The 27,082-nt window shown below is 38.5% G+C and overlaps 1 protein-coding gene across 1 annotated transcript; it reads left to right on the top strand.

The window, feature by feature from the left end:
* The first annotated feature begins 1,253 nt into the window (after window positions 1-1,253).
* Window positions 1,254-26,477, top strand: LOC139949214 (WD repeat-containing protein 75-like). Its single transcript, XM_071947609.1, has 17 exons — window positions 1,254-1,341; window positions 3,842-3,971; window positions 5,260-5,325; window positions 6,803-6,893; window positions 8,881-9,082; window positions 9,324-9,502; window positions 10,664-10,819; window positions 12,478-12,671; window positions 14,120-14,307; window positions 15,919-16,082; window positions 16,946-17,132; window positions 17,855-17,946; window positions 21,667-21,753; window positions 22,132-22,361; window positions 22,926-23,051; window positions 23,844-23,941; window positions 25,477-26,477. Exons 1-17 carry the CDS (start codon window positions 1,256-1,258, stop codon window positions 25,736-25,738), a joined length of 2,538 nt encoding a protein of 845 aa, XP_071803710.1. The 5' UTR covers window positions 1,254-1,255; the 3' UTR covers window positions 25,739-26,477.
* Window positions 26,478-27,082: the final 605 nt, after the last annotated feature.

Below are 27,082 nucleotides of genomic sequence, written 5' to 3' on the forward strand. Positions count from 1 at the left end.
TCAACTACATGTATGTGCTACCTCTTGACGTTAGTTGCATCCATCAGTGGCTCTATTCTATTATAATATAAGTATATGTCTGAGATCATGTAGATCGTGTAGCTAACTAAGAAGGTCTCGGTGCATCCCCTACATCTTAGCTAGCCCCCCCCCCTACCTAGGGCTATATGCCATTATTTTTTTAAAGGATATCCAGTCCGAATTTTGCTTCTTTGCAAAAAGTCTCACTCTCCTCAGTTTCAGACAGGGTCTCAAGGATTCCAATTATTTAGACCGTTCATTTCAGTTTAAAGTTAAGACAAATTTTTTCATTTTTTCAAGACTTTCATTCATTCAGTTAGCCTACATGTTATGATGATGTATGTAATGTAGTTTTCAAAAATCAAAAGAACATTTAAAAAACAGAAATACTGAAATAGGAACCCAAATTTCCCAACACTAACAGCATCAAACTAGGACTGTCTAGTGAACTGCTGTTATGTAAGTGTTACGATTGTACTATCTGTACACACACACATCGCAAGCTTGAAAATTATGATTTTGATGGTTTGTTGATTACAATTGCTCTTCTTCTCTTTCTCTTTGACTTTTTGTAAGTTTTGTAAGTTTTGAGTTTATAAACCCTTATTTTCTTACCCAAATACAGAAGAAATGGAACAAAACCAAACTGGAAGCTGAACTTTGCGACTGTTGTGACATTCATCAGCCTCTGCTTTGTTTCTGGTTTCAGTTTCATCTTGCCCATGAATTTTTCCTCGCCTCTCACAGTGAAATAAACTGAGAAAATTACACAAATTTTTATTTCTCACAAGAGCTGGAAAAAAAAGAACCAGAAATCTGATGGAGTGCGCCCTCTAGCGCCAGCTACACACAATGTATTGCAAGGACATGTGCGTTGAGCGCATTTCTAGAAAACTGCCCCATCTCGAGATTACGCAGAGAGGCAGCGCAATTAACTGTTTGATAAATTTGCTATCTCTAAAATGTGCTAACTTATGCTTTACGCAGGAGGTGTAGGTGCGCAATACTTTTCTCACGAGCGTTACTTTTTTAATATAACTACTAAATATCTCTCAGGTATCAAATCTGTTTAATTTTTTTGAAAAACTTTATTGACAAAAACTAAAAGTTCCTGCGATTTATTTAATTTTATAGCAATTTTGTTGTAAGAAATGGCTTAATTAATATAGTTATTAGTTTTCAATGAGAATAATTATTTATAACTAAGAAAGGTGAAAGGTCAGGTAGTTTAAACATGGCGCCGCACAGAGAGGGCCGCATGGTCTTGCATGGAGGGTCAGATCTGATAAGAAATCGGCCGGTTTTCTCTACAGATTCGAAGTAAGATGTTGTTGAATAGAAGGTTGATTACTCTAGCTATTTACCCTATTTACATGCGTATTTTTAGGCGTTTGTTTCATTGTGAAATGTTGGTGGGGGAAACGAAGACGAAGTCGCATTTTTAATTTTTTAGAATTCTATCATTTGACCCCTTGAGTTTGACCCTTCCTTAATAAACCCACTTTCTGGGTCATGGCGCCACCACCTTTTAAGTCATTTTTACAAAAAGGGATATCTCATTGAGGTAAATCAAATACTAATACTATATTATTTCGGAAAAGTTTCCGTGTGGCGCCACCACTTTTTCATTCGATATGAAATAATATAGTAGTATCTTAGACCCAGTGACTGGGGCGCTGTACTCCTTTTAAACAATTTTTGACTTCATCTGTTGTACTAGCGCCCCAGGGAACGGCACAGAGTTTTAACAAATACCCTGTTTTTCGCGACACCCAGCCACAAAAAATGCCTCAAAATGACAAAAAGACCAATCAAACTAGCTCAAAAATCGCCTACTCTATTCTCGATACGTCTAGGATGTAACATCAGGCATTTAATTGTACTCACGATCATTTTTTAAACTCCAAATCGATAATTTTTAACTCCGCATCGTGGAGCGATTGACAAGTCTGCGATTTTCGGATGTGTATGGTAACGAAACATGGCGTCGCGGTGTATAGATCAGGTGGTAGTCGCATCACGTGTCTTCGGTTTGCTGGTGACGCGTTGTGGGTGGATGTCCATCAACGGCTGTTTAATGCTACACTTGTTACAGGCGTTGCAGCAAATGCTATACATTGTACACTGGGATGGGTACAGGCGCTGCAGCTAGCGAGTGCCCACGTGCGTTCAATCATGGGCAACGTAACTTACACGGTGCCGGGTTGTTGGAAAATTATCAAAAAGGGGGTGAAAGGTCCTCAGAAAGGGAATATTGTCTGAAAGAGGGGATGAAGTCTGCTAGTCTGGATTTTTCTGGTCATCGCCCCCCCCCCCCCCCCCAAAAAAAAAGAAGAAAAAAACGAAAAAAAAGGGGGAAAAAAATGATAAATAAATAAAAACCGCTTTGATCCCTGTCACTGTGAAAATGTTGGAAATGTTTGATTTTGAAGGTACCGTTCCAGCAAATCCTGGTATGTATCTGTATTGAACGCCATTTTTTTCTACAGTGACACTGGCAGCACTAAACATTATAAAAAGCAATTTAACCATGCACAAAAATCGTAGGCCTAGATGAAGTACAGCGGTTTTTATTTATTTATCATCTTTTTCCCCCTTTTTTTTCGCTTTTTTTTTTTTTTTTTTTTTTTGGGGGGGGGGGGGGGCGATGACCAGAAAAATCCAGACCAGCAGACTTCATCCCCTCTTTCAGACAATATTCCCTTTCTGAGAACCTTTCACCCCCTTTTTGATAATTTTCCAACAACCCGGCACCGTGTAAGTTACGTTGCCCATGATTGAACGCACGTGGGCACTCGCTAGCTGCAGCGCCTGTACCCATCCCAGTGTACAATGTATAGCATTTGCTGCAACGCCTGTAACAAGTGTAGCATTAAACAGCCGTTGATGGACATCCACCCACAACGCGTCACCAGCAAACCGAAGACACGTGATGCGACTACCACCTGATCTATACACCGCGACGCCATGTTTCGTTACGCTCGCTTCACACCACCATGCAGCTGACCACAGACGGGGCGTCAGCAAGTTTTGTTCTCTACTTCGAAATTGCCACTGTCCGTCTGACTCCAATGCTTTTTAATAGAAAAAAATGTAATTGTTTACAAAGAGTTAGGACTAGTCCTACCTTAGGACTAGAGTCCTAGTCCTAACTTAGGACTAGTCCTAGGAAATATCAAAAACATATAGTTAGTTCTAAGTTAGGAAGAGTAACTCGTCCCAACTCAAGATAAGACTAGTCTTAACTCTTTGTGAAAATGACCCCTGGACACTTTTGGGTAATATTGTCAAAGACCAGTCTCCTCACTTGGTGTATCTTGACATTATGCATAAAATAACAAACCTGTGGAAATTTGAGCTAGATTGGTCGTCACAGTTGCGAGATAATAATGAAAGAAAAAACATCCTTGTCACACAAAGTTGTGTGCTTTCAGATGCTTGATTTCGAGACCTCGATTTCGAGACCTCAAATTCTAAACTTGAGGTCTCAAAATCAAATTCGTGGAAGATTACTTCTTTCTTGAAAAATACGTCACTTCAGAGGGAGCAGTTTCTCACAATGTTTTATACTATCAACCTCTCCCCATTACTACTCTCCCCATTACTATTTAACAATCAAGGTTTTATGCTGATAATTATTTTGAGTAATTACCGATAGTGTCCACTGCCTTTAAGCTTGTTCAATGACATACAATATGCACATCCATCAGTTATGTTTTATTGCTGAGTCAGTATGCAATAAATGTTATCCTGTCTGTGATGGGGAGATATCTAAAACAAACAAAATACTAATTATAGTTCTGTTAATTTACTCTTTCAGATATATTTTTGTGTCGTCTGGGTTTATCGTGAAGATCTTCAGCACAGCTAGTGGTGAATGTGTCCAAGAGTTGAAAGGTCATGATGGAGAGGTCACTGGGGTAGCAGTTAACCCAAGAAATAAATTGCAGGTAAGAATGTAAAACTGTAAATTTTTGTGTGTGTTTTTTTTCTTCTCAACGCAGGGTTGTTTTTCTGTTATGGTTAGAACTTCTGTCCTTGAGTATTACTTCTATAAGGTAATCAGAAAGATGTTTGGTGTTAAAATGTAAAGCGTCATTGTGCTGCATGTATGCGGATTAGAAATGAGTTTAAAAGTTGTTTAAAGGAACACGTTGCCTTGGATCGGTCGAGTTGGTATTTGAAAAGCCTTTGTAACCGTTTGTTATAAAATGCAATTGATTAGAAAGATATTTTAAAAATAGAATATAATGATCCACGCAAGTATCATTCGAAATTGCGTGGTTTTCCTTTTACCTCGTCGACAAACACGGTCAGCCATCTAGGGGAGTCAACTTTTTGACTCCCATAAATGGCCGACCGTGTTAGTTCGCAAAGTAAAAGGAAAACCACGCAATTTCGAGGCAAATGTGTGTGGATTATTGTATTCTACTTTTACAACATCTTTTTAACCATGCATTTTATAACAAACGATTAGAAACACTTTTCAAAGACCAACTCGTCCGATCCAAGGCAACGTGTTCCTTTAATTATTTTGCTAATTGTTTACAGCCCTAATCATGTGTACACTTTTTTTCTACAAGGGGGCCAAACAAACAAGAGATAAATATGGAGTAACTCTTTGCAGATCTTCTATTCAACAAAGTCAATCACCTTTTATTCATCATTGACACAGTCACATATTGATTGTTAATATAAGTGGTTTTAAAGGGTCTAGGTACTTTTTGTAGGACATGAAAACACAATGTCCACAGATTTACATTAAAAACTTAACACAGTTTGAAGATAATGATGTTAAAAAGAGGTTCCCTGAACCCTGAAAATATCACTTGCTGAGGTGCTGTAGTTTTTGAGAAATGAGTAAAACAATATCATGAAAACAATTTTTGTCTCAGTGGTCATGAGACGAAAACTATTTTAGCATGTAAAAGCGATTTTTCATGACATTGTTTTACGTACATGTATTTCTCAAAAACATCAGCACCTCAGCAACTAATATTTTAAGGTACGCTTTCTACTAGATCTTCAAACGGTGTAAGTTTAATGTTAATCTGTGGACATTGTGTTTTGTGTTACAAAAAGTACCCAAATCCTTTAAAATTGTTATTGGTAAAATGGACACGTAAAACAATTCTTGTGAACCCATGATTGTTGCTTGGCACAAAGATGAACAAGAATGGTTTATACATGAGTAGTGTTTTGATTGCTTTATTTTGTTGACTTCCATGATGTATATAGGTATTTACAAGCTCTCTGGATGGGACCATCAATCAGTGGGATTATACTGACAGTGTGCTCCTCAAGGTACAGTACTTAGCCTCTTTTTTTCATTCTCGATTCATTGTTTCTTTTCCTAACCTTAAGTTTGACATGATGAAAATTGGCAGGACCTGACACTTGGCAACGACGGTAATTGCCTCCATGCCCCCATGGCCCAATTTCATAGAGCTGTTGTGCTTAAGCAAAAAAATCCTTGCTTAGTAAAATCAGATTTACCGGCCAAGACTCCACTCATTTGTTATGCTAAGTAAACAACAGCTAAATACCAGTCACAAGCAAAGTATATGGCATGACATTATGGCCAGTACTATGTGTAAACTAAGCGAGCTGTTTTCGTGCTTTATGTTTTGCTTAAGCAGCTCTATGAAATTGGCCCCTGGTCATTGCCCTGGTGCCCTTGAAATGCTTCAGTAGAAATTTGTAATTTCCTCACAGGTGCCCTACATGGAAGAAAATGTCTTGGTGCCCTTGCCCGTTCAAAAAAAAAGCATACAGGCCTGAATGGGTATTACATTATTTTCCCCATGCTTGCCAGGGTGTCATGGTTGAGTGGTTTAGAGCATAAAATTCAAGTTCTTGTGGTTGAGTCATCGGAGTGTCAGTTTTAATCCAAATCGTGACACTTGCGCCCTTGGGCAAGATGCTTTACTATAATTACTTCTCATTGTTTACTCAGTGGTACAAATGATTACCCCCGAGGGTAGAGGTTGATATTGTGTTTGAAAATGCCTTAAGGGCAATTCCATGGTCAGTCGCATTACACTTTCCTGTGTCATTTCTTGAAGTGGAAAGAAAGTTGTGACAAATATTTGAGTTTTTGGTGTGATGTCCATGTTTGCTTGGAATTGCCCTTAAGAATGCTACGGCAGCCTTGGGCTGTATACTCCACAGGGAGCTGAAAAAAATAAAAGGAATGTTGTTGGACTAATTACCAGGGCACTCGTGTAAAGGGCATTTGATACATAAGTGTAAAGTGTTCTATTAAAAAGAACAAGTTATCAATGAATTAATGGTGTCTCAACTTAATATGTGAAAGCTACTGTATTTGGATTGAGATGGGCTGATTTGAAAATAAGAAAATGTTGTTCTTTTCTCTCTCTGTATCAGTCAAACATTAAGATATGAACTAAGGAGATTGTATGTGTAGGAGTTTTTAGGGCTCGATTGGTTATCAAAGTTGCGAGATAATGAAAGAAAAAACACCCTTGTCACTCAAAGATGTGCTTTCAGATTCTTGATTTCGAGACCTCAACATCTAATTTTGAGGTGTCAAAATCAAATTCGGGGAAAATTTCTTTTTTCTTGAAAACTACGTAAACTACGTTACTTCAGAGCGAGCCGTTTATCACAATGTTTTATACATTCAATAGCTCTTCATTGCTCATTACCAAGTAAAACTTTATGTCTACTGCCTTTAAAACCGACATGATGGAGTTTGGAGGGAAAGCTTTTGTCCTTTTTTATGGTCAAGATAAACTGTTTTTTTTTTCTTGGTTTGCAGACGCTGAATGTCGGACCCCCAGTCCACAGTCTCTTTGTTCATTCAGATGTTAAAGAGTTGTTGTTTGCAACAATAGCTGACAAACAAAGCGGTGAGTGTCAAGATTTTAAGATGATTCAGAAATTTGAAGATAATTTAAAGTGAACTTTATGAGACGACCTCGGCCTGTTGTTGTAGCTTTCTGCAATATGGACCCTATTGGGGCACAATTTTACTTTGTATTTTATTTGTGTTTGTCACTTATTAAAATTGTAGGTGTCCGTTGTAAGTATGTTTTTAACCTCTTACATGTATAGGTGGCACAGTGCACTTTATTTGAATGGCACTTATCATCAAGAAATGTGTATAATTTGTTAATAATGGTGAAATTCTTTAAAGGCAGTGGACACTATTGGTAATTACTCAAAATAATTATAGCATATAACTTTTCTTGGTGACGGTTAATGGGGAGAGGTTGATGGTATAAAACATTGTGAGAAACGGCACCCTCTAAAGTGCCATAGTTTTCGAGAAAGAAGTAATTTTCCACGAATTTGATTTTGAGACCTCAGATTTAGAACTTGAGGTCTCGAAATCAACCATCTAAACGCACACAACTTCATGTGACAAGGGTGTTTTCTTCTTTCATTATTATCTCACAACTTTGATGACCGATTGAGTTCAAATTTTCACAGGTTTGTTATTTTATGCATATGTTGAGATACACCAACTGTGAAGGCTAGTCTTTGACAATTACCAATAGTGTCCACTGCCTTTAAACCAGTCATAGATAATCGGTTTGACCAGTTTAGATTTTTTCCTTGAACAGTGTTGAACAAAGGCTATAAATGTGTTCTGCCTAATTCAACAAGATAGATTGAGGGTGGATATCCACGTATGGACCTACTATCACACTGACAGTACATACTCTGTTTAAAATTGTTGCTTGAATCTAGCGTAGTTGTCCTTCAGTTGTTATGAAAGGGAAGGTTCTGAAGAACATTAAATTTGACTGTTTTTTTTTTAATGAAAGTTGTCAGACACACAAGGCCTGAAGGCCACTTCAAGGTGTGGGCTACAATCAACTATTTCTCCACGGGGCCACTGTCACTTACATGTACCCCTGGGGCTGAAACGGGGGAAACCCCCTTTACAGTCCATACGGATGTAGGCTTGGGTGCTATCGATCAGAACCCTGGCTGGTAGAGCAGAAAGCACTACCTCCCCAACTTTTATGAAGCAATCATGGTTAAGTGTCTTGCTTAAGGACACTTTACAACTGGGACATGAACCCACTCTCTGCTGATCAAACACCAAAGCTTGAATCCGGTGCTCTTAACCGCTAGACCATGACTTGCTGTTGTTTTAGATTATATACGTGTAACTGACATACAGATCCTTGTCGTTTGATTGGTGGAACTTAATTCATGTGACATTCACTACATCCGCACCGGCGATCAAAAAGACCTATTCGCCCATGGGGAATAGCATTTTCCATTCAACAGTTAAGATCATCCTTGTTACCAATGTTTTTGAGCAGTACAGCGCTGCCACACCGCTGCTAAAACAAAGGAGCACCTGTGCAAATGGTTGCGATCTGATTTGTGCATTGTTGCCGCTACGCGGCGCTATATGATTTTTGGTTGTCAGTAATTTGTGTGATTTTTCATAATGTTATACTTTTAAAATACATCAAATGACATGGATCTAATATATGTAAGTTATATGAAACAAATATTGAGCGGCTTTAGTTCGTGAAATGGAAGGAATATTATCGCTCGGTAAAATTCACTCGGCGAACAGTCCAAATTGTACCTTTGGATAATATTCCTCCCATTCCACTCTGAGGCACTCAATATTTGTATACTATTTCAGAAGTAGACTTATTTTTACACTGCTAAAAATGGTATTCTTGAAACAAGAAACACATCTTATTTCAAGAAAATTATTCTTGTGTCACTCCCTAGAAAATATTTTCTAGGGAGTGACACAAGAAGATTTTCTCAAAATAAGATGTTTTTCTTGTTTCAAGAAAACCATTTTTAGCAGTGTAGTTGTACAGACAGACCCCTATAATATGATCTTCTTTTGTATTTCAGGCAAGAAACATCGTCTGAAGCTGGTCCAACTAGTCATTCCAAAGGCAGGGGCACGATATGAAGATGTTAAGGACAGTTTTCTGATTAGTAATGTCAAGGGCGGAGACAAGGGCGTGGCCCTAGGGCCAAGAGGGGAGTTTATTGCCAGCATCATCGGCAGCACCCTAAAAATATTATTCAGGAAAGATATGGAGCTGAAGAAGTGAGTAGATGATTGGATGTGGGTTGTTGATTGTTGTGACCAAGTGGTCTAGCATGTCTAGGTCGCAAGACTCACAAATGCATTGGAGAAATCACAGAGTGATATGATTACTCTGTTTTTAACCCACGACCTTTGAAATACTAGAGCAGAGTCAAACCAACTAGACCACCGAGATTGCCAAGTTGCTAGAGGCAGTTCGAATACAAATTTAACATTTATTAAAATGTCTCCTGTGTGTTAGAATATCAGCCGATGCGACGCCATTGACCTGTGTGGCTTGTCACCCGGTTGACTACTGCATAGCTGTAGGTGATGAGAAGGGATGTATATCAATCTGGAGGAACTTCCATCAGAAAGAAGTCCGTGCTAGAGAACACTGGCATTCACTCCGAGTTGAGCATCTATGTTACTCACCAGAGGGTAGGTTTTAAAGCTCCGAGTTGAGCATCTATATTACTCACCAGAGGGTAGGTTTTAAAGCTCCGAGTTGAGCATCTATGTTACTCACCAGAGGGTAGGTTTTAAAGAAATTGTTTTTACATGGAAGCTCTGACAATACTTTTTGGGAGTGTTTGACACATTTACTCAATGGTCCAGTTAAAAATTTAAAAAATGTTTTATTCTTGGCCGTAACATTTTATCTATTTCTGTCCTTAAACAGATTCTTATACGTGATGAGGATTTTCATTGTTATAGAAGAGTTTGCGGTAACACCATGTAATGATCTCTAAATGAGTTGAGGTGGTTCTGAAAAGAACCGTTGGATTAACTCTTAACGTTTGAGTTAAACCAACGGTTCTTTTCAGAACCACCTCAACTCATTTAGAGATCATTACATGGTGTTACCGCAAACTCTTCTATATCTTATCTCCACCATGCAAAGTTTCAAATCCTACTGATTTTCATTGTAATGGGATGTTTTCTGATGTACCTTTTCAAAATCATAGTTCTGCATTTGTTATGTCCTTCAAACACATGTCTGTAAAAAAAAGTATAATAAGGTTGGCTCGATGGTTTCTTTCCCTCTGCCGTGTTAACCTTTGTAGACCCCTGGTTCGAATCCACCTCAGACTTAAAGCCTTGCCAGTAAATTGGGTTTTGAGTCCCAACCTGGTTATTGTGGCATGGTTGGCTTGTGCGTAAAGCGCTCGCCTCTCACCAAGGTGACCCCGGGCCATATGTGACTTGAGTTGTGCTTTGGTTCTCTTCTGTGCCACAAGGGTTTTCCAGACCATCCGGTTTTCCTCCCTCGGGAAAAAACAAACACTTTCGATCTTGGCTGTGCTCCGTGGTCATAATGGGTTGATGTGGCTGGCAGCCAATTGTGCCCTTGCATGCCTGCTTTTCGAACACGTTGTATCCGCATCCTTCGCAATTCAGCTCTTAGCTGCGAGTAACGATGATTAGGTGATTATCCCCCCCAAATTATTATTATTATTTTATTGTTTAACTCTGATCATTTCTTTTCTTTTCTTTTCCTATTCACCATCCTCTTATTTGCACTTGTACCGTTGGATAGATAATGAGATAATGTGATAAAAATATAAATGATGACTCTATATATTGCTCCATTTCTTACAGGTTCAACATTGTACAGTGTTGGTCATGAATGCACAGTTGTAGAATGGCAGCACGATACAATGAGAAGGAAGTTCCTACCTCGTCAAGGGGCACCTATAGGCTACATTACATGTGCACCAAACAGTCAACACAGAGCTCTATCACTCATGACTAATGGTCAGTAGATATACACCTTTATCTTCAAGTACGCGCTAATCCTCCAATCAGATTGGCAGAATGGAGTGGTGATATAAACCTATATTGCACGGCTAATATCACTACCATGCGTCTTGTGTGTTCTATGTCACGCGGCAAGTTTGCTCGAAGATAAATACGTTATCACATGCGCGCTCGTGGAAATACGGAAAATATAGCGCGTCTGCGCCCCATATCCAACTTGGCCTTCGCCCTCGTTGGATATGGGACGCAGAAGCGCTATATTTTTCCGTATTCCACTCGCGCTTTTGTGATAACTTATATTACAGCCTGGCCCAGTTTTATATACTAAGCATCGTAATCAGCTCAGCATAAAAAAAAGCTTTTCAACCAGTGAAAATAACAGATTCATTTTTGGTAGTTGTTGTATGACACAACCTGGAAAGTGTCACTGTGAGGGGATAAATAATATAAAATGAACGCCTCTGAAGAAGGTCCCGTTTTTGCCTCTGAAGAAGGTCCGGTTTGGATCGAAAGCTAAGGCCATCTACCCTACTCATATAATATCAAAAGTCTTATATAGCGCACGTAGCTACCAAACAAGGTATTCAAGGCGTTTAGTATATACATCATTGAGAGAGATGGGTTATTGAAGTTATGAATTATGCGACCCAATTATGAAGCACCTTATAAGGGTTTACAAGGTGCTATGGTGCATACAGCAGCCACAGCCAGGATCACCAGGGAGAACGCTTTCTCAATCGCTAACTGACTATTTTTTTTTGTTTTTTTATGCGTTACACATTACATGGGACCAATGACTTTACGTCCCATCCAAAGGAGGAAGCAATGGTTTTGTGTCTTGCTTAAGGACCCAAGTGTCATGGCTGGGATTCGAACCCACACTCTGCTGATCAGAAACAGAGTTTTAATTCGGTGCTTTTAAAGATTCTATGTCGGATTTTTGGCCCCAAAAATTTAAAAATATATTTATTTGAGTGAATGGTAGTTCAAAGAGTATCACCCGCTCTCACGAAAAAAAAAATTACTTTTGCTTTTAATGGTCAGGAACCATGACAAAAATTTAAAACATTTCTGATTAAACACATAAGAGTTGGTCACGTCATATATTGTCGGGATCCTGACAACAACAAATTTTGAGCACTTTATTTCACTGCTACTAATAATTGGCGGACTTTTTCAAGCAATGGCTCAAATGAAAGCTTGTAACTTTCTCGACCCTCCATCAAAATACCTATTGAATTTTAAATCAAAATTTTTGGGTCAAATCGGCAAAAAATCTGACATAGCATCTTTAACTGCTGGGCCACGACACTTCCACAACTTTTTCTTTAACAATCAAGTAAGCATTCAAAAAACAAATTCACCTAAAGAGTATTGTGTTAATTTCCAATGTCATGCAGACTGTTGTTTGAGTCGTCAAGGCCTTATCACACGAGGCAACTTTTGCAGGCAACTTGGAGGCAACCAACTGCAACAGTTCATGCTACAGGACCACTTTAGTAGCACTTTTAAAACATTGTCTTACGATCCACAAAAGAAATCTTTTTAACATTTAAATGGGAATGCCTTTTCTTCTTGGAGATTGCCTGCAACTGGTTGCCCGTAAATTGCCTCGTTTGACATAACCCTTACTTTATTGACCATCCTTTCTCCAGCTATTCTAATCCAAGCTCATCTGAAGACCACCCAAACCATCCAGGGTTTAGTGCGGACCAACTTCAACCAGAAGAGGGAGGGTTACCTACCCACTGGTCTGGTATTAGACCCCCACACTAAGGCGCTAGTCACTAACGGCATGGTAGGGCAGCTACAATTCTTCCACTTACAAGAAGATCGTCTGCTGTTTAGCGTAAGTTATCTACCTTCAAAAGTCTGGCTTTGTTGAGCATGTAGATGTAGAGTAGACAGCCTTATTATATTTATGTATACACAATAATACTATATTTCTGAACTACTTCAAGTTTACACTCCATCAAGGAATCTTTTATCAAGTTCCATGCTTCTCCTCATTGAACCCAAGTCTCGACACTCATGGGGTGACAGGTCTTTTTCCTGTGCCATGTAGAGCATGTAGATGTAGAGTAGACAGCCTTATTATATTTATGTATACACAATAATACTATATTTCTGAACTACTTCAAGTTTACACTCCATCAAGGAATCTTTTATCAAGTTCCATGCTTCTTCTCATTGAACCCAAGTCTCGACACTCATGGGGTGACAGGTCTTTTTCCTGTGCCATTAAGAGCATGTAGATGTAGAGTAGACAGCCTTATTATATTTATGTTTACACAATAATACTATATTTCTGAACTACTTCAAGTTTACACTCCATCAAGGAATCTTTTATCAAGTTCCATGCTTCTCCTCATTGAAGCCAAGTCTCGACACTCATGGGGTGACAGGTCTTTTTCCTGTGCCATGCATCTGGAACTCTCTACCACTTAATCTTAGATCTTGTCTTTGTACCACAAAATTCACAGCTCTTCTCAAAAACTTATCTTATGTCACAGGTTTTTAAGGAATAACTTTGTTGTGTCTGTTTTTTTTTCTTTGTTGTGTTTTGTTTTGGTTTTGGTTTAACTGCGCCTTGAACACCCAGCAGGGTGGATATGTGCGCATTACAAGTCTTATTATTATATTTATATTATTATATAAATGCATTTTGATAGCACCCATTCAACCAGTATTCCAGTTTGTATGACGCTATTGAGATGCAAGAGTAACGTGTGGATTTCCAAGGTACATGGGTTTTATTCAGTACCCATGTGCTATTTCACCCCACATACATTGCAGGGGGTTCTCATCCATAGAGTTATTAAGAGCTAGAGGGCGCACGGGTGATACTTCTTGCACAAAGGCGACTGGAGACCATAAGGAGACCGGCGTGCGCCATTCTGTACACGCGTTGAATATGAAACACACGTTGGAGTTTGTGTTTATTGAACGCTACGCGATGCTGTTTTGTCAACTCACAAAATGGCCGCAAAAACACACGCTACGCAATGCCTGTTTGTTCAACTTAGAAAATGGCCGCCTGCGCGCAAGCCGGGTCGCGTATATAGGCCAGTGCGCCCTCTAGTTCTTATATGTAACTCTATGGGGTCATCAGTCTTAAGATGGCAGCCCTCCTTAGATAAAGCCAATGCTAGACTGGTCTCCTAGACCATGGGAAACGTTTAAAGGGGCACCAAGGCCAAGACCAAAGCAACTGAGGTCATGGTCTCTGTGACCTCTGTGGAATTCCAGACCTGTGGACCATCCAATAAACTATATTTATGTTTAATTTCCCAACAGTTGGATGTTACTGGGGAGAATTACATCTCACCATCTGACCTTCACCAGCCATTGGTTCACACAGAGGTCGAGAAAGTGGCCTTTGACCTGAAGGGGGACTGGATGGCCACAGTGGAGAGACGAGACGACCAACAGACAACTTCAGAAATGCGACTTAAGTTCTGGCAGTTTGACCATCAGAAGCAAAGGTAAAAAGAAAGCTGTTTATGACATGATATTAATTTTAGGGTGTTAATTTTAAGATATTATAAGTGCACTGTTTTCAAAGAAAAATGTAAGATCCATTAAAAAAAACTAATGTATTTTGGTTTTGACTGAGAAATTACCTTAGTCAAAAACTACGTTACTTCGGAGGGAGCTGATTCTCGCATTGTTTTATACTACCAACAGCTCTCTAGTGCTCGTTACCAAGTCAGTTTTTATGCTAACAGCTATTTTGACTAATAACAAGTAGTGTCCATTGTCTTTAAAGAGTCTGGGTAGTTTTTGTACGAGACAAAACACAATGTCTACAGACTTACATAAAGCTTACTCAGTTTGAAGATAATGATGGTAGAAAGCTTCCCTTAAAATATTACTTACTGAGGTGCTGTAGTTCTTGAGAAATGAGTAAAACAAGTCACAAAAAAATATTTTTTTCTCTTAGTGTGAGACAACAATTTTGTTAGCATGTAAAACGTGCTTTCGGGACATTGTTTAACTCATTTCTCAAAAACTACAGCACCTCAGCAAGTAATATTTTGAGGAAAGCTATCTGCTATCATTTTCTTTAAACTGTGTAAGTTTAATATAAATCTGTGGACATTAAGTTTTGTGTTACTAAAAGTACCCATTAAATGTAAGATCCTTTAAAAAAAACTAATGTATTTTGGTTTTGACTGAGAAATTACCTTTGTCAAAAGTATGTTACTTCAGAGGGAGCTGGTTCTCACAATGTTTTATACTACCAACAGCTCTCTAGTGCTCGTTACCAAGTAAGTTTTTATGCTAACAACTATTTTGACTAATAACAAATAGTGTCCAGTGCCTTTAAAGAGTCTGGGTAGTTTTTGTACGACACAAAACACAATGTCTACAGACTTACATAAAGCTTACTCAGTTTGAAGATAATGATGGTAGAAAGCTTCCATTAAAATATTACTTACTGAGGTGCTGTAGTTCTTGAAAAATGAGTAAAACAAGTCACACAAAAATATTTTTTTTGAATCAGTGTGAGACAACAATTTTGTTAGCATGTAAAACGTTTTTTAGGGACATTGTTTTACACATTTTTCAAAAACTACAGCACCTCGGCAAGTAATAATTTGAGGAAAGCTATCTGCTATAATTTTCTTCAAACTGTGTAAATCTGTGGACATTGTGTTTTGTGTTACATAAAGTACCCATTAAAATCCTTTAAAGGGAAGGTACATGTTTGGTAATTACTTTAAATAAATATTAACTTAAAAATTTACTTGGTAACAAGCATTGGAGAGCTGTTGATAGTATAAAACATTGTGAGAGACGGCTCACTCTGAAATAACGTAGTTTTTGAGAAAGAGGTAATTTTTCACTAAAAGAAGTATTTTATTCCTATCTGAAAGCACACAAATTCGTCCAACAAGGGTGTGTTTTCTTTCATAATTTTCTTGCAACTTTGATGACCAATTGAGCCCAAATGTTCACAGGCTTGTTATTTTATGCTTATGATGGAATACACCAAATGAGAACACTGGTCTTTGACAATTACCTTACGTGTACAGTACCTTTAAGTTGATAATATTGAGTTGATATCTGTATTCCGTTCCTGTCCACCACAGTTTTGTTTTGAACACAGTCATTGCAAAGCCACACAGCAGCGCAATCAGGTGTTTGAGTTTTAGACCACCATCATCACATGATGAGTACGAGCCAATGGTTGTCACCGCAGGGGATGATGGCAAGTTCAAACTCTGGACTCTTGCTGACGATAATGACAGTCTAAGTAAGCAAAATAGAATGAGGGTTGTTGGTTTTTCAGATCCTGGTCTAAGGCTTCAGCCTAAAGCCAGGGCCAAATTCCATAGAGCTGTTTATAAGCACGAAAATAGCTAAAGAAGTATAACTTTATATAGGATTTGAGGCATTGCATGGTGAGGTATCAATGTATGTTTGGTTTGCGATAACACCATGTGTGTATCTACTTGCCAGGTAGAGTTTGTTCTTGGAGAACTGTTTTGCTTTATTCTACTGCCGCGGAGTAGATAATCGAAGGTTCGGGAGACTTCTCAGTTCTGAAAAGAACTGTCTCCTGACGATGACTAGAGCAAGCTAGTCGAAACGTTGAGACCAATTCAGAACTGACTCCGCGGCAGTACAGTTAATTACGATCCTATAAGCTAAAGTAGTAGTCCAACTTATTTCTATACCATCTGCCCTGGTAATAGTTAAAAAGCAGGACAGTTCTCCTGAACCTCCGATTATCTACTCCGCTGTAGTAGAATAAAGCAAGACAGTGCCCTGAGCAAAAACTCTACGTGGCAAGTAGACACACACAGGGTGTTACCGTACACCAAACATACAAGTATAACTTTGCATATAAATACAAACATGAGAGTTTGTTTTGATCTTGGTCTTGTTCTAATTACAAGGATCTTTGTGTTAATATTCTTTATCCCCGATGCAAATTTAACATCTATTATATCCTTGCGGTACCCGCTGCCAAAACATAGGATTCAAACTGCCTCTAGCTATGGTTTTCGTGTGACGTCAGAGGTCACATCGTCTATACTGGACATGCATAAATAAGTAGTTTGGAGTTTTTTTTTTATCTTGTTGTAATCCTTGTGTGTTTTTCTCTCCTGTCAGGAAAAAGCCGAAGTTGGGGCTGTGACTCTGTGGGCTTCTTCCGGGGGGAATTACCAAGATGCACAAGTTTCTCTTCAGACGGGTCCCTGTTAGCAGTTGCCTTTAACAACATAGTGACGATGTGGGATCCAGACGTGAACGTGTTGAAGAAGACACTGTGCCATGGAATAAAGAGCGATCAAATAGAGTGAGTTTTCATTTACAACATCTACTACTATTTTGAGAGGTGTCCTCGGTCAATCAATAATAATCACAAATTCTTATACAGCGCGATTGACAATAATTATCTCAATGCACTGTACATTAGGGCCCTGGTCAATGGGCTAATAGCATTCCTTTAATCTTTCTCAGCTCCCTGGGTAGTATACAGCCTTTGGTTGGGCCCTGGTTGGAAGCTCCGGGCGGCGATAGCAGTGCCCTGCAAACTTCATCACTTTTGCACTGTACAATTTTCTGCAGCAGCAGTGATTTCACTCCTATTTTACTATTGCTTACTTTTAACGCTTTTTATTATTCTTGATTTCTTATTATTTTTTATAGATTTTTTATATTATTATTATTGTGCAATTATTATTCTCATCATTATTGTCTTCATCATGTCTGTCTTTGTTCGTTTTGTCTGTCCGTTCCTTCTTGTCCCCGTTTATTGTCTGTCCCCCAGGCATCCCTACATAAGCCTCGGCTTCCAGATGATGCCTCCATACTCTGTTTATTTATTTTTCTCTGCCTCATTAAATAGCTTTGTTTATTGGTTATTCCATTAAAAGAAATTGTTTGTTCTATGTTTTCATGAAGTATGGAAATAAATATAAGTTTGAATGAATGAATGACTTAACAATAGCCTCAGCCTAAACAGCTTTTCAGTAGGAATGAAGACATTTCCCTGATAATGTAGTTGTTTTTTTGCAGACATCTTGTATTTGGTCACGGTGCAGCTGCCCACTGTCTGATTTCAGCCTCATCCAATGTGTTGAATGTGTGGAACCTTTTAACCTGTACAGGTGAGTTAGCTCTAAGCAATATTTGCTGTACATTTTTCCCCCTCTAAATGCACTGTACACTATTGGTAATTATTCAAAATAATTGTTAGCATAAAAAACTTACTTTGTAACGAGCACTGTTAAGTAACGCACGTAAAAGAACCCAGTGCGCTTATCGAAAAGAGAAGGTGTTCGCCCCGGTGTTCCTGGTTTGGTTGGCAGCATATTGCGCCTCAGCACCTTGTAGACCATTACTATGTGCTATGTCAAAGGAGTAGTTATCATATCATAATTCAATAGTAGCCCCACAGGAAAATATTGAATGTGCGCTTAGAAACAACCGCATTAAAGACACTGGACACCTTTGGTAATTGTCAAAGACCAGTCTTCTCACTTGGTGTATCTCAACATATGCACAAAATATAAACCTGTACAAATTTGAACTCAATTAGTCATTGGACTTGCGCGATAATAATGGAAGAAAAAACTCCCCCGTCACACAAAGTTGTGTGCTTTCAGATGCTTGATTTCGGGACGTCAAAATCTAATTCTGAGGTCTCGAAATCAAATTCTTTGAAAATTACTTCTTTTTTGAAAACTACGCTACTTCAGAGGGAACCGTTTCTCACAATGTTTTATACTATCAACAGTTCTCCATTGCTTGTTACCAAATAAATTTTTATGCTAACAATTATTTTGAGTAATCATCAATAGTTTCCACTGCCTTTAAAGGAACACGTTCCCTTGGATCGGAGGAGTTGGTCTATAAAAAGCGTTTGTAACCGTTTGTTATAAAATGCATGGATAGAAAGATCTTTTAAAAGTAGAACACAATGATCCACACAATCTTGCCTCGAAATTGCGTGGTTTTCCCTTTACTCTGCGAACTAACACGATCGGCCATTTATGGGAGTCAAAATCTTGACTCCCATAAATGGTCGAACGTGTTAGTCGACGAGGTAAAAAAGAAAACCACGCAATTTCGAGGCATATTTGTGTGGATCATTGTATTCTACTTTTCCAACACCTTTCTAACCATATGCATTTTATAACAAACGCTTTTCAAATACCAACTCGACTGATCCAAGGCAACGTGTTAAGCGCCTAATAAGTGTGTGTATTTTTATTTTTCTGAGCATGTAGATGTAGAGTAGACAGACACATTATATTTATATATGCATTTTGATAGCACCCATTCAACCAGTATCCCAGTTTGTATGACGCTATTGAGATGCAAGAGTAACGTGTGGATTTCCAATGTACATGGGTTCCATTCAGTACCCATGTGCTATTTCACCCCACATACATGGCTTGAGGGGCTCAGCAGCTATAAAGGCAGTGGACACTATTGGTAATTACTCAAAATAATTGTTAGCATAAAAACTTATTTGGTAACAAGCAATTTAGAGCTGTTGATTAGTATAAACGATTGTAAAGACGGCTTCATCTGACACTAAAATACTCCAGCTGAAGCCTTTTATTATAAATGCACTGAAAGCTTACAGAGTAATGCAACAAGGGTGTTTTTTCTTTCATTATTCTCTTGTAAACTGCGATGACCAATTTAAGTCCAAATTTTTACAGCTTTGTTATTATATGCTTGTTGGATATACACCAAGTGAGAATACTGGTCTTTGAGTAATTACCAAACGTGTTCGGGGTGGATTTCACAAAGGTAGTCCTAACTTAGGACTAGTCCTAAGCAATGCTAAGAGATAGGACCGGTCCTAAGTTAGGACCAGTAACTCATCCTAACTTAGGACCAGTCCTATCTCTTAGCATTGCCTAGGACTAGTCCACAAAGGTAGTCCTAACTTAGGACTAGTCCTATAGGCAATGCTAAGAGATAGGACTGGTCCTAAGTTAGGACCAGTAACTCATCGTAACTTAGGACTGGTCCTATCTCTTAGCATTGCCTAGGACTAGTCCTAAGTTAGGACTACCTTTGTGAAATCCACCCCAGTGCTTTTAAGTAAGTACCCCTTATTATTATAAAGTTAAATTATGTTTTATTTTAAACTCAAGTTTAATTGTTAAAATGTTAAAATGCAGTTTTTTCTCAGGCATAATGTTTGCTCTAATTTAATTTCTGGATTTTTTTTGGTCAGAAAAATCAATAGGTTTTTTTATAAAAAGCATAGGTAAAGTCCTTGTGTACTCAATAAGATTTGACTACTTTTTTTTTGCCAGGGTCAAATGTGCCTGTTTGTTGGCAAGTTGTATAACATGAAGGATGTTGATTTTCTGTACATTATTCATTTCTTCTTTTCTTAATTTGTGTTATTTTTCAACAAATTTACAAAGTATGCATCCCTTTAAATAATATGGTTTTTTTTAACAAATCTTTTTGTCCCTGTACTCAAACTTTTTTGTACACAAATTCCTTGAGAAACATCCCGATTTTAGATTTTCCTCTTGTAGGATTTTCCCTCCTATCGTCTTGGGTTTGTAAAAGATGTAGGGGTACCTCATGGTTCAAAATCATGACTGTTATGTAAGGCTGTTATTTATTTATTTATTTCCTCAAAACCTCCAAAAATGGAGAAGATAAAAAGATTTATAAAAATTACATCAAATAAACAGTATAAGGGACATAAAACACAAAAATAAAGAAACAGGATAACCCCGACACTCTCGGACGACCCCCAGACCATCTTGACAAAGTATGAAAATGTGCCCCTGTGTTTAGTTGTTTTAAAGACACTGGACACTATGGTAATTGTCAAAGACTAGCCTTCACAGTTGGTGTATCTCAACAAATGCATAAAATAACAAACCTGTGAAAATTTGAGCTCAATCGGTCATCAAAGTTGCGAGATAATAATGAAAGAAAATAACAACATTGTCACACAAAGTTGTGTGCGTTTAGGTGGTTGATTTCGAGACCTCAAGTTCTAAATCTGAGGTCTCGAAATCAAATTCGTGGAAAATTAGTTCTTTCTCGAAAACTATGGCACTTCAGAAGGAGTCGTTTCTCACAATGTTTTATACCATCAACCTCTCCCCATTACTCGACACCAAGAAAGGTTTTATGCTAATAATTATTTTGAGTAATTACCAATAGTGTCCACTGCCTTTAAAAATATTGACAGGCTCTCAAAACCCACCTTTTCCCCTTAGTCTGTAGCTGGTTGACAATGTCTTTGTTCTTTCTTGTTTTCCTTCTTTCTTCAGTGCTTTGTATCCTTTGGCAATTTGCTGCTTTGTAAATACCAGGCATGAGAATTTTCCTGTTTAAACAGGAATTCCTGTTTTTCCCCTTTCAAATTTGTGGTCTTCGAGTTCAGTGTGAATTTGATATAAAATTTGGGGGGTGAGTTGTAAGCCCTGGGTATACATTTGGATTTCGCTAATATCCCTCTTCTCTAATCTGAAAATGTAAGTTTACCTATTTTGCAGTAAAGGAACATGTGTGGAGACTTTGAAAAGTCTACTGACAACAGTTCACTCGGTGCAGCACTGACGCCTGGGTCACCTAGCTAGCTTGCCCAAATTATGGACATTGCCCAAAATCCTGACATGCATGTTTAGCGTTCAATTTTTTTCGTACAAAATTGATTTCCTGTTTTTTCATCATCGCCCATTCCCATGCCTGAAATACAGTTATTATTGTTATGAATAAGTTATGTAATCACCATATGATTGCTAAATATGAAAGGCACTTTTTCTGTTGAAGTTATTTTGGATTGATTTTGAAACTAATAATTTCATACCTTCCGTTATTTTTATTTTATTCTTCAGTGATGTGGAGAGTCACTATGGATGTGTTAGTGCTGGTAGCCGATACCGAGTCGGAATACGTCGCTGTGTTTGACAAGAAGGCAAATTGTAAGTCAGATACAGAATCTTACGGCAACATAATCTATTCATTCTCAACTGTTTAATGAATTGAAATGCCTGAAGGATTTTTCTTTACAAATTAGTGAAAAAACGATTTCACTTTTTGCATGATATCGATTCAAACAAAAAATGAATAAAACATGCACTGAGCAATAAACTCCAAACAGGAAATTAGTTTTATTTATTTCTCGTCAAATATGACATTTCAGATAGAAATATTTCCTGGGATGTTTTCTAGACCGTGTAAGTTTTCATGTAAATCTGTGATCTTAAATGAGTTTTTTTCTTATAAATTCTGTAATGTTCCTTTAAGTTGAATCAAGTTTTAGATTCCTGCCAAATGGACTTTTCGTCTTGTATCCACAGTGTTTGTGTTCCACCCATTGGAACCCAAATTGGTCTACACTTATGAAGGACTTCCTACCGCCAAAATCATGAGTGCCATCTTCATCCCCCGGAAACAAACGGTGAGCGCCAGCTCTGACCTCTTGCCCTGGGAGAACCAATCACATTTGTACTTTGTCACCGAGTGTCTGAATCTGGCGACAATAACCAGCGATGCTGAAACATGGGAACTAGCAAGATCTAGGAAAACGGTATGAAGTTTTTCCTTCAACACTTGGGCATAATGGTCTCTGTGAAACCAGGCGTGCATGCTTCGTTCTTGAATAAGGGCAAGGACAGCGAGGCATTTTCTACTTGGTAAAGGGCACCCTATGAGGAAATTGTAAACTTCTACTGGAGCATTTCAAGGGCACCAAGGCAATGGCCAGGGGGCATCGAGGCAGTCGCCTTTGTTGCCTCCCTGAAGTATCAGGCCTGGTGAAACCATGGATTCCACTTAGGCTTTGGCTTTCTCTTTGCTCTGGCTTCGGCTCTGCAGCTTATTTTGAAAATGTACACTTTCAATACAGAACGTCCAGCAGGTGGACAGTGCCTAAGCCTTGGTTATGAAAAATAGCCTATGTTCTAAACACATTGTAAATAGTTGCTAGCAGTCAACCATTTGCATTTAAGAATAATATTGGTCCAGTTTTGTACGCAAGCTTTTTTTTTCCCGACCAGTTGCCTAAATTTTGACGTTGCCTGTTTGAGTTGCGGTCAATGTGGTAGTATCCACTATGTTGTTCATTGATTCCTGTTTGTGTTGTTTATTCCAGGACCTGAATGAGAGACTACCGCCTACTCCCTTTGCCATGCTGCTTAATAGCCAGACATCTAAAACAGAGAAGGCAGACCAACGACACGGGATGCAAGACCTACCTGCCTCGGCCAGTATCAGAGAGGTGATTAGTGCATTTATCGAATTGATAGGGAGATAAACCAATCACATTCCCAGTTTCATATAAGTTCTGTTTTCAACATCTCTTAACTTGCCAAGGTTTTTTCTGTGTATATCATGTCACAAGGTAGACAGTTTTTATAAAGCCAAATACTGACTGCATGTCATTTCAGGTAACAGGTTTGTACGCTGGCTTTGTAGGGTGTCGTGGCCGAGCGGATAAGAGCACCGAACTCAAGCTCTGGTGCTTCTGTTCAGCAGAGTGTAGGTTCGAATCCCGGTCATGACACTTGTGTCCCTGAGCAAGACACTTAACTATAATTGCTTCTCTCCACCAATGGATAAATAGGTACCTGTGAGGGCAGAGATGGTTCTTGTGATTGGATAGCCGGGTAGCGCATATTAATGTTGCACAGGCTGCATACTCCCCACTAGGGAGCTGAGATTGTTGAAGAAGTGAATTAAGGCCCAGTGACCAGGGGTAATAATGTGAAGTGCTTTGGGACGCTAAAACACTAAAAGGGGTTATATTGTAAGACTGTTGCCAGATCAAGTCTTACCTTATAGATGTGTAGTCTCTGCGCCCAGCTACAGAAAGGATTGTCAATACTCACTAAGAGATATGTGCAGTCCCTTGTCAAGGTCTGACTTCAGTATTTTGATGGTAATAATCATAAATACTTGCATTAGAACTCTTCCTCACGCTTACCATAGGAACTTTAAAGTTCTAGTAAGTTTAAACCCAATTAAAACACCTCGGCTTAAATTCTTTGATATATTTTGTTTGTTGTGACAGTTGCTGAATTCTCCAGCTCATGTCCTGCCACCAGTAAAGTCTCTCTGCTCAACTTTCTTACATAGGCTGATAGACCCAAGCTTGAACCGTAGAGAAAGGTAAGAGGTTTGTCGGTGCTTTCTATGTGTTATGTAACGCATGTAAAAGAACCCAGTGCACTTATCGAAAAGAAAAGGGGTTCGCCCCGGTGTTCCTGGCTGTGGCTGCTAAATGCGCCATACAGCTCCTAATAAGGTGCTACATGTAATCGGGTCTCATAATTCATCACTGCAATAACCTATCTTTCTGTAAGTTTGTATATACTCAGCGCCTTGAGTACCTTGTTTGGTAGATACGTTCGCTATAAAAGACATTGATATTATTATTATTATTCAAAGTAAAATAACCACAACAGACAGCCGTTTCTGGATGATGGTAGCATACTATTGCACATGTAAAAAGAGTTAAGAAATAAATAGTAAACTTGCAGTTACAACCATGTGTAAATCTCTTTTGTGAGAGTGTTGGCCCTGAAAAGAGCCGGTGTGGTCTCGACGTTTCAATTAGTAAACTATGCTCAACTTCAGGAGAGACCACATCAGCTCTTTTCAAAGCCAATACTCCCACTAAAGAGATTTACACAGGGTTGTACCCGCAAGTTTACTATTAATTTATAGTTTCTTCCTTTTTTAATCCACACCATGCAAAGCTTCAAACAATACTTATTACACATGCAGTCAATCAGTTCAGGACTCAACATCTATACAGGTCAAAGGGCAGTGATTTTTAGTCAGTTAACTCAAACCAGACGAGTCTAGCAGGCTTGTGTTTTTCACTTGAATAGTGCAATATCTTTAATAATAAATAAACAATGTTCAAATGTTGACTACGAGTCTGATATACGTGTATTTCAATTCTGTTGATTATTGAAGTATTCTTACCCTTGAGACAAATCAGATAATTTTTGACACTAGTCGCGACTAATTTTTTAATTCCGATGCATTTCGGCGTATTGTTTGCTTCAGGCGTAATAGTAAAATTCACGCTGAACGAATTGAAGGACTGTGTCACTGATACCTGGTTATGTTGTCGCGAATAGTCGCGAGCGACTCGATTAGTTCACCAAGCAGGTAGTCGCCCCATCTTGTTTGTACTTGTAGTGGCACCATGGTTAAATCAAGTAGTTGAAAAGTAGTAGTCGAGCCTCGACTAAGCAATCAATAGTTGAGACTTTGACACTAGTTGCACTAGTTGCCCAGGCTTAAAGGGTCTGGCTACTTTTTGTAGGACACAAAACACAAATGAGTAAAACAAGTCAGGAAAATAATTTTCGACTCAGTGAGACGAAAATTATGTTAGCATGTAAAACTGATTTTCGTGACATTGTTATACTCTGTTATACATTACGTTTTTACATGCTAAAATATTTTTCGTTTTACTGAGATGAAAATTATTTTGTGACTTGCTCAAAAACTACAGCAAGAAATATTTTAGGGAAAGCCTTCTAATATCATTATCTTCAAACTGTGTAAGTTTAAGGTAAATCTGTGGACATTGTGTTTTGTGTTACAAAAAGTACCCCAATCCTTTAATGCAAACCCTAAAATATAGAATAAAGTTTTCTTATTTTTTCATCTCTCTCTCTCTCTTGAAGGAGGGTAAGTGAAGGATCAGATGATTCCGATGATGAGAACAGCCTAGACTCAGATGATTCAGATATGGAGATAAGTCTCCCAAATGGCCAATCAGGACCCTCTGAAGACAATATGACCCAATCAGAAGACACGTCTACGTTGGATGATCAGGAAGGGCAGGGACAACCTGTAGCGTTTGGTGACGGTGAGCTCAGGAAACTTTTAAAAGCATCACGATCTGGACTGAAGTGGTTGACCAATGTGTTTCAAGAAACATATTGAGGTTAATTGAATGGAATCAGAACTAAACTGAGGGATGAGGGGCTTGAAGTGTGCCAATCAGAATCTGATGGTTGTTTAAAGGAATGGACACTTTTGGTAATTGTCAAAGACCAGTATTAACTCACTTGGTGTATCGCAACAAACATGTATGCATAAAATAACAAACCTATGGAAATTGGAACTCATATATATGGAAACGACACAAAAGACGGATCAGATTAAGAGCACTCCATGATTTTTTTTATAATACTAAATATAATAGGATAGCCTCCATTGACCACCAAAATGGTGAGCGTGGCACAGTCGCCGCGTGTGACGTGTGTGCAAGGGTTCAATATTCGCCCTTTAAACTTACCACAGAGGCCAGACACACTTAACATCTAGATTGGCAAACTTTCAGCTAATTCCCTGTTTTCTTCTTTAAAATTGTACCACAGAAAAGCAAAACTTAGAATAATTGTGGTTGGCCATTTGCTTTTTTCAATATTTTTCCAATTTCAAAGTTGCATGTTATGGACATCAACCCCATGGGCAGTGTGGTGTTGTTCCTCAACCTCTTACTTTACCCCTGGAAACAATGATTGCTCTCTGGACACATGTTGACTGATTCTTTGATTAAATGAATAATTGTTTTAAGATCCTACTTTGCATTAGCCGTGTCCAAAGCTCTTTACGCAAGCACCGACCCGCTCTGAATTCACTGCAAATATACCATACGGCACCATACATAACAGTCCTTGATACTGTGGGGTCGAAGCACGGTTTTTCGAGGTTGTTGTACCTTGTACAACGAGGCCCAACAGCCTTGTTGACGAGGTTAAAGCTCGAAAAATCATGTTTCGACCCCACAGTATCAAGGACTGTTATGTATGGTGCCGTATGGTATCTATGCAGTGAATTCAGAGCAGGTCGGTGCTTGCGTAAAGAGCCTTGGTGGACAAGGCTAACTTTGCATATTCATCGGAAGGGTTTAAATTATGGTGTGGGAGGGGACAGAATATCTGTCCACAGATCAGTGTCGATAATAAACTATAAGATTATAAGATGTTAAATTTTCATCAGGGATAAAGAGTATTCATTTTTGGAATTACCCATATACACCGATGTGTGTTCGCACTGTATACTCGGTACTTTCCTGAGTTCTGTGAAAAAATCACAGGCGTATTACATGGGTGGGATTCGAACCCACGACCAGCAATTCTACTTTATCTTTTACGTCAGATAATCTTCTTTTCTGTTTTTAATGTTCTGGAAAGACTAATTGTGAATAAATAAGTTCCTTATGTTACTAAAGGAATGGTTTCATACAGGTAAATTGTAACTTATTGCATCATTAAATATTCG

Source organism: Asterias amurensis, chromosome 16, assembly GCF_032118995.1.
Source record: "Asterias amurensis chromosome 16, ASM3211899v1".
NCBI lineage: Eukaryota > Metazoa > Echinodermata > Asteroidea > Forcipulatida > Asteriidae > Asterias > Asterias amurensis.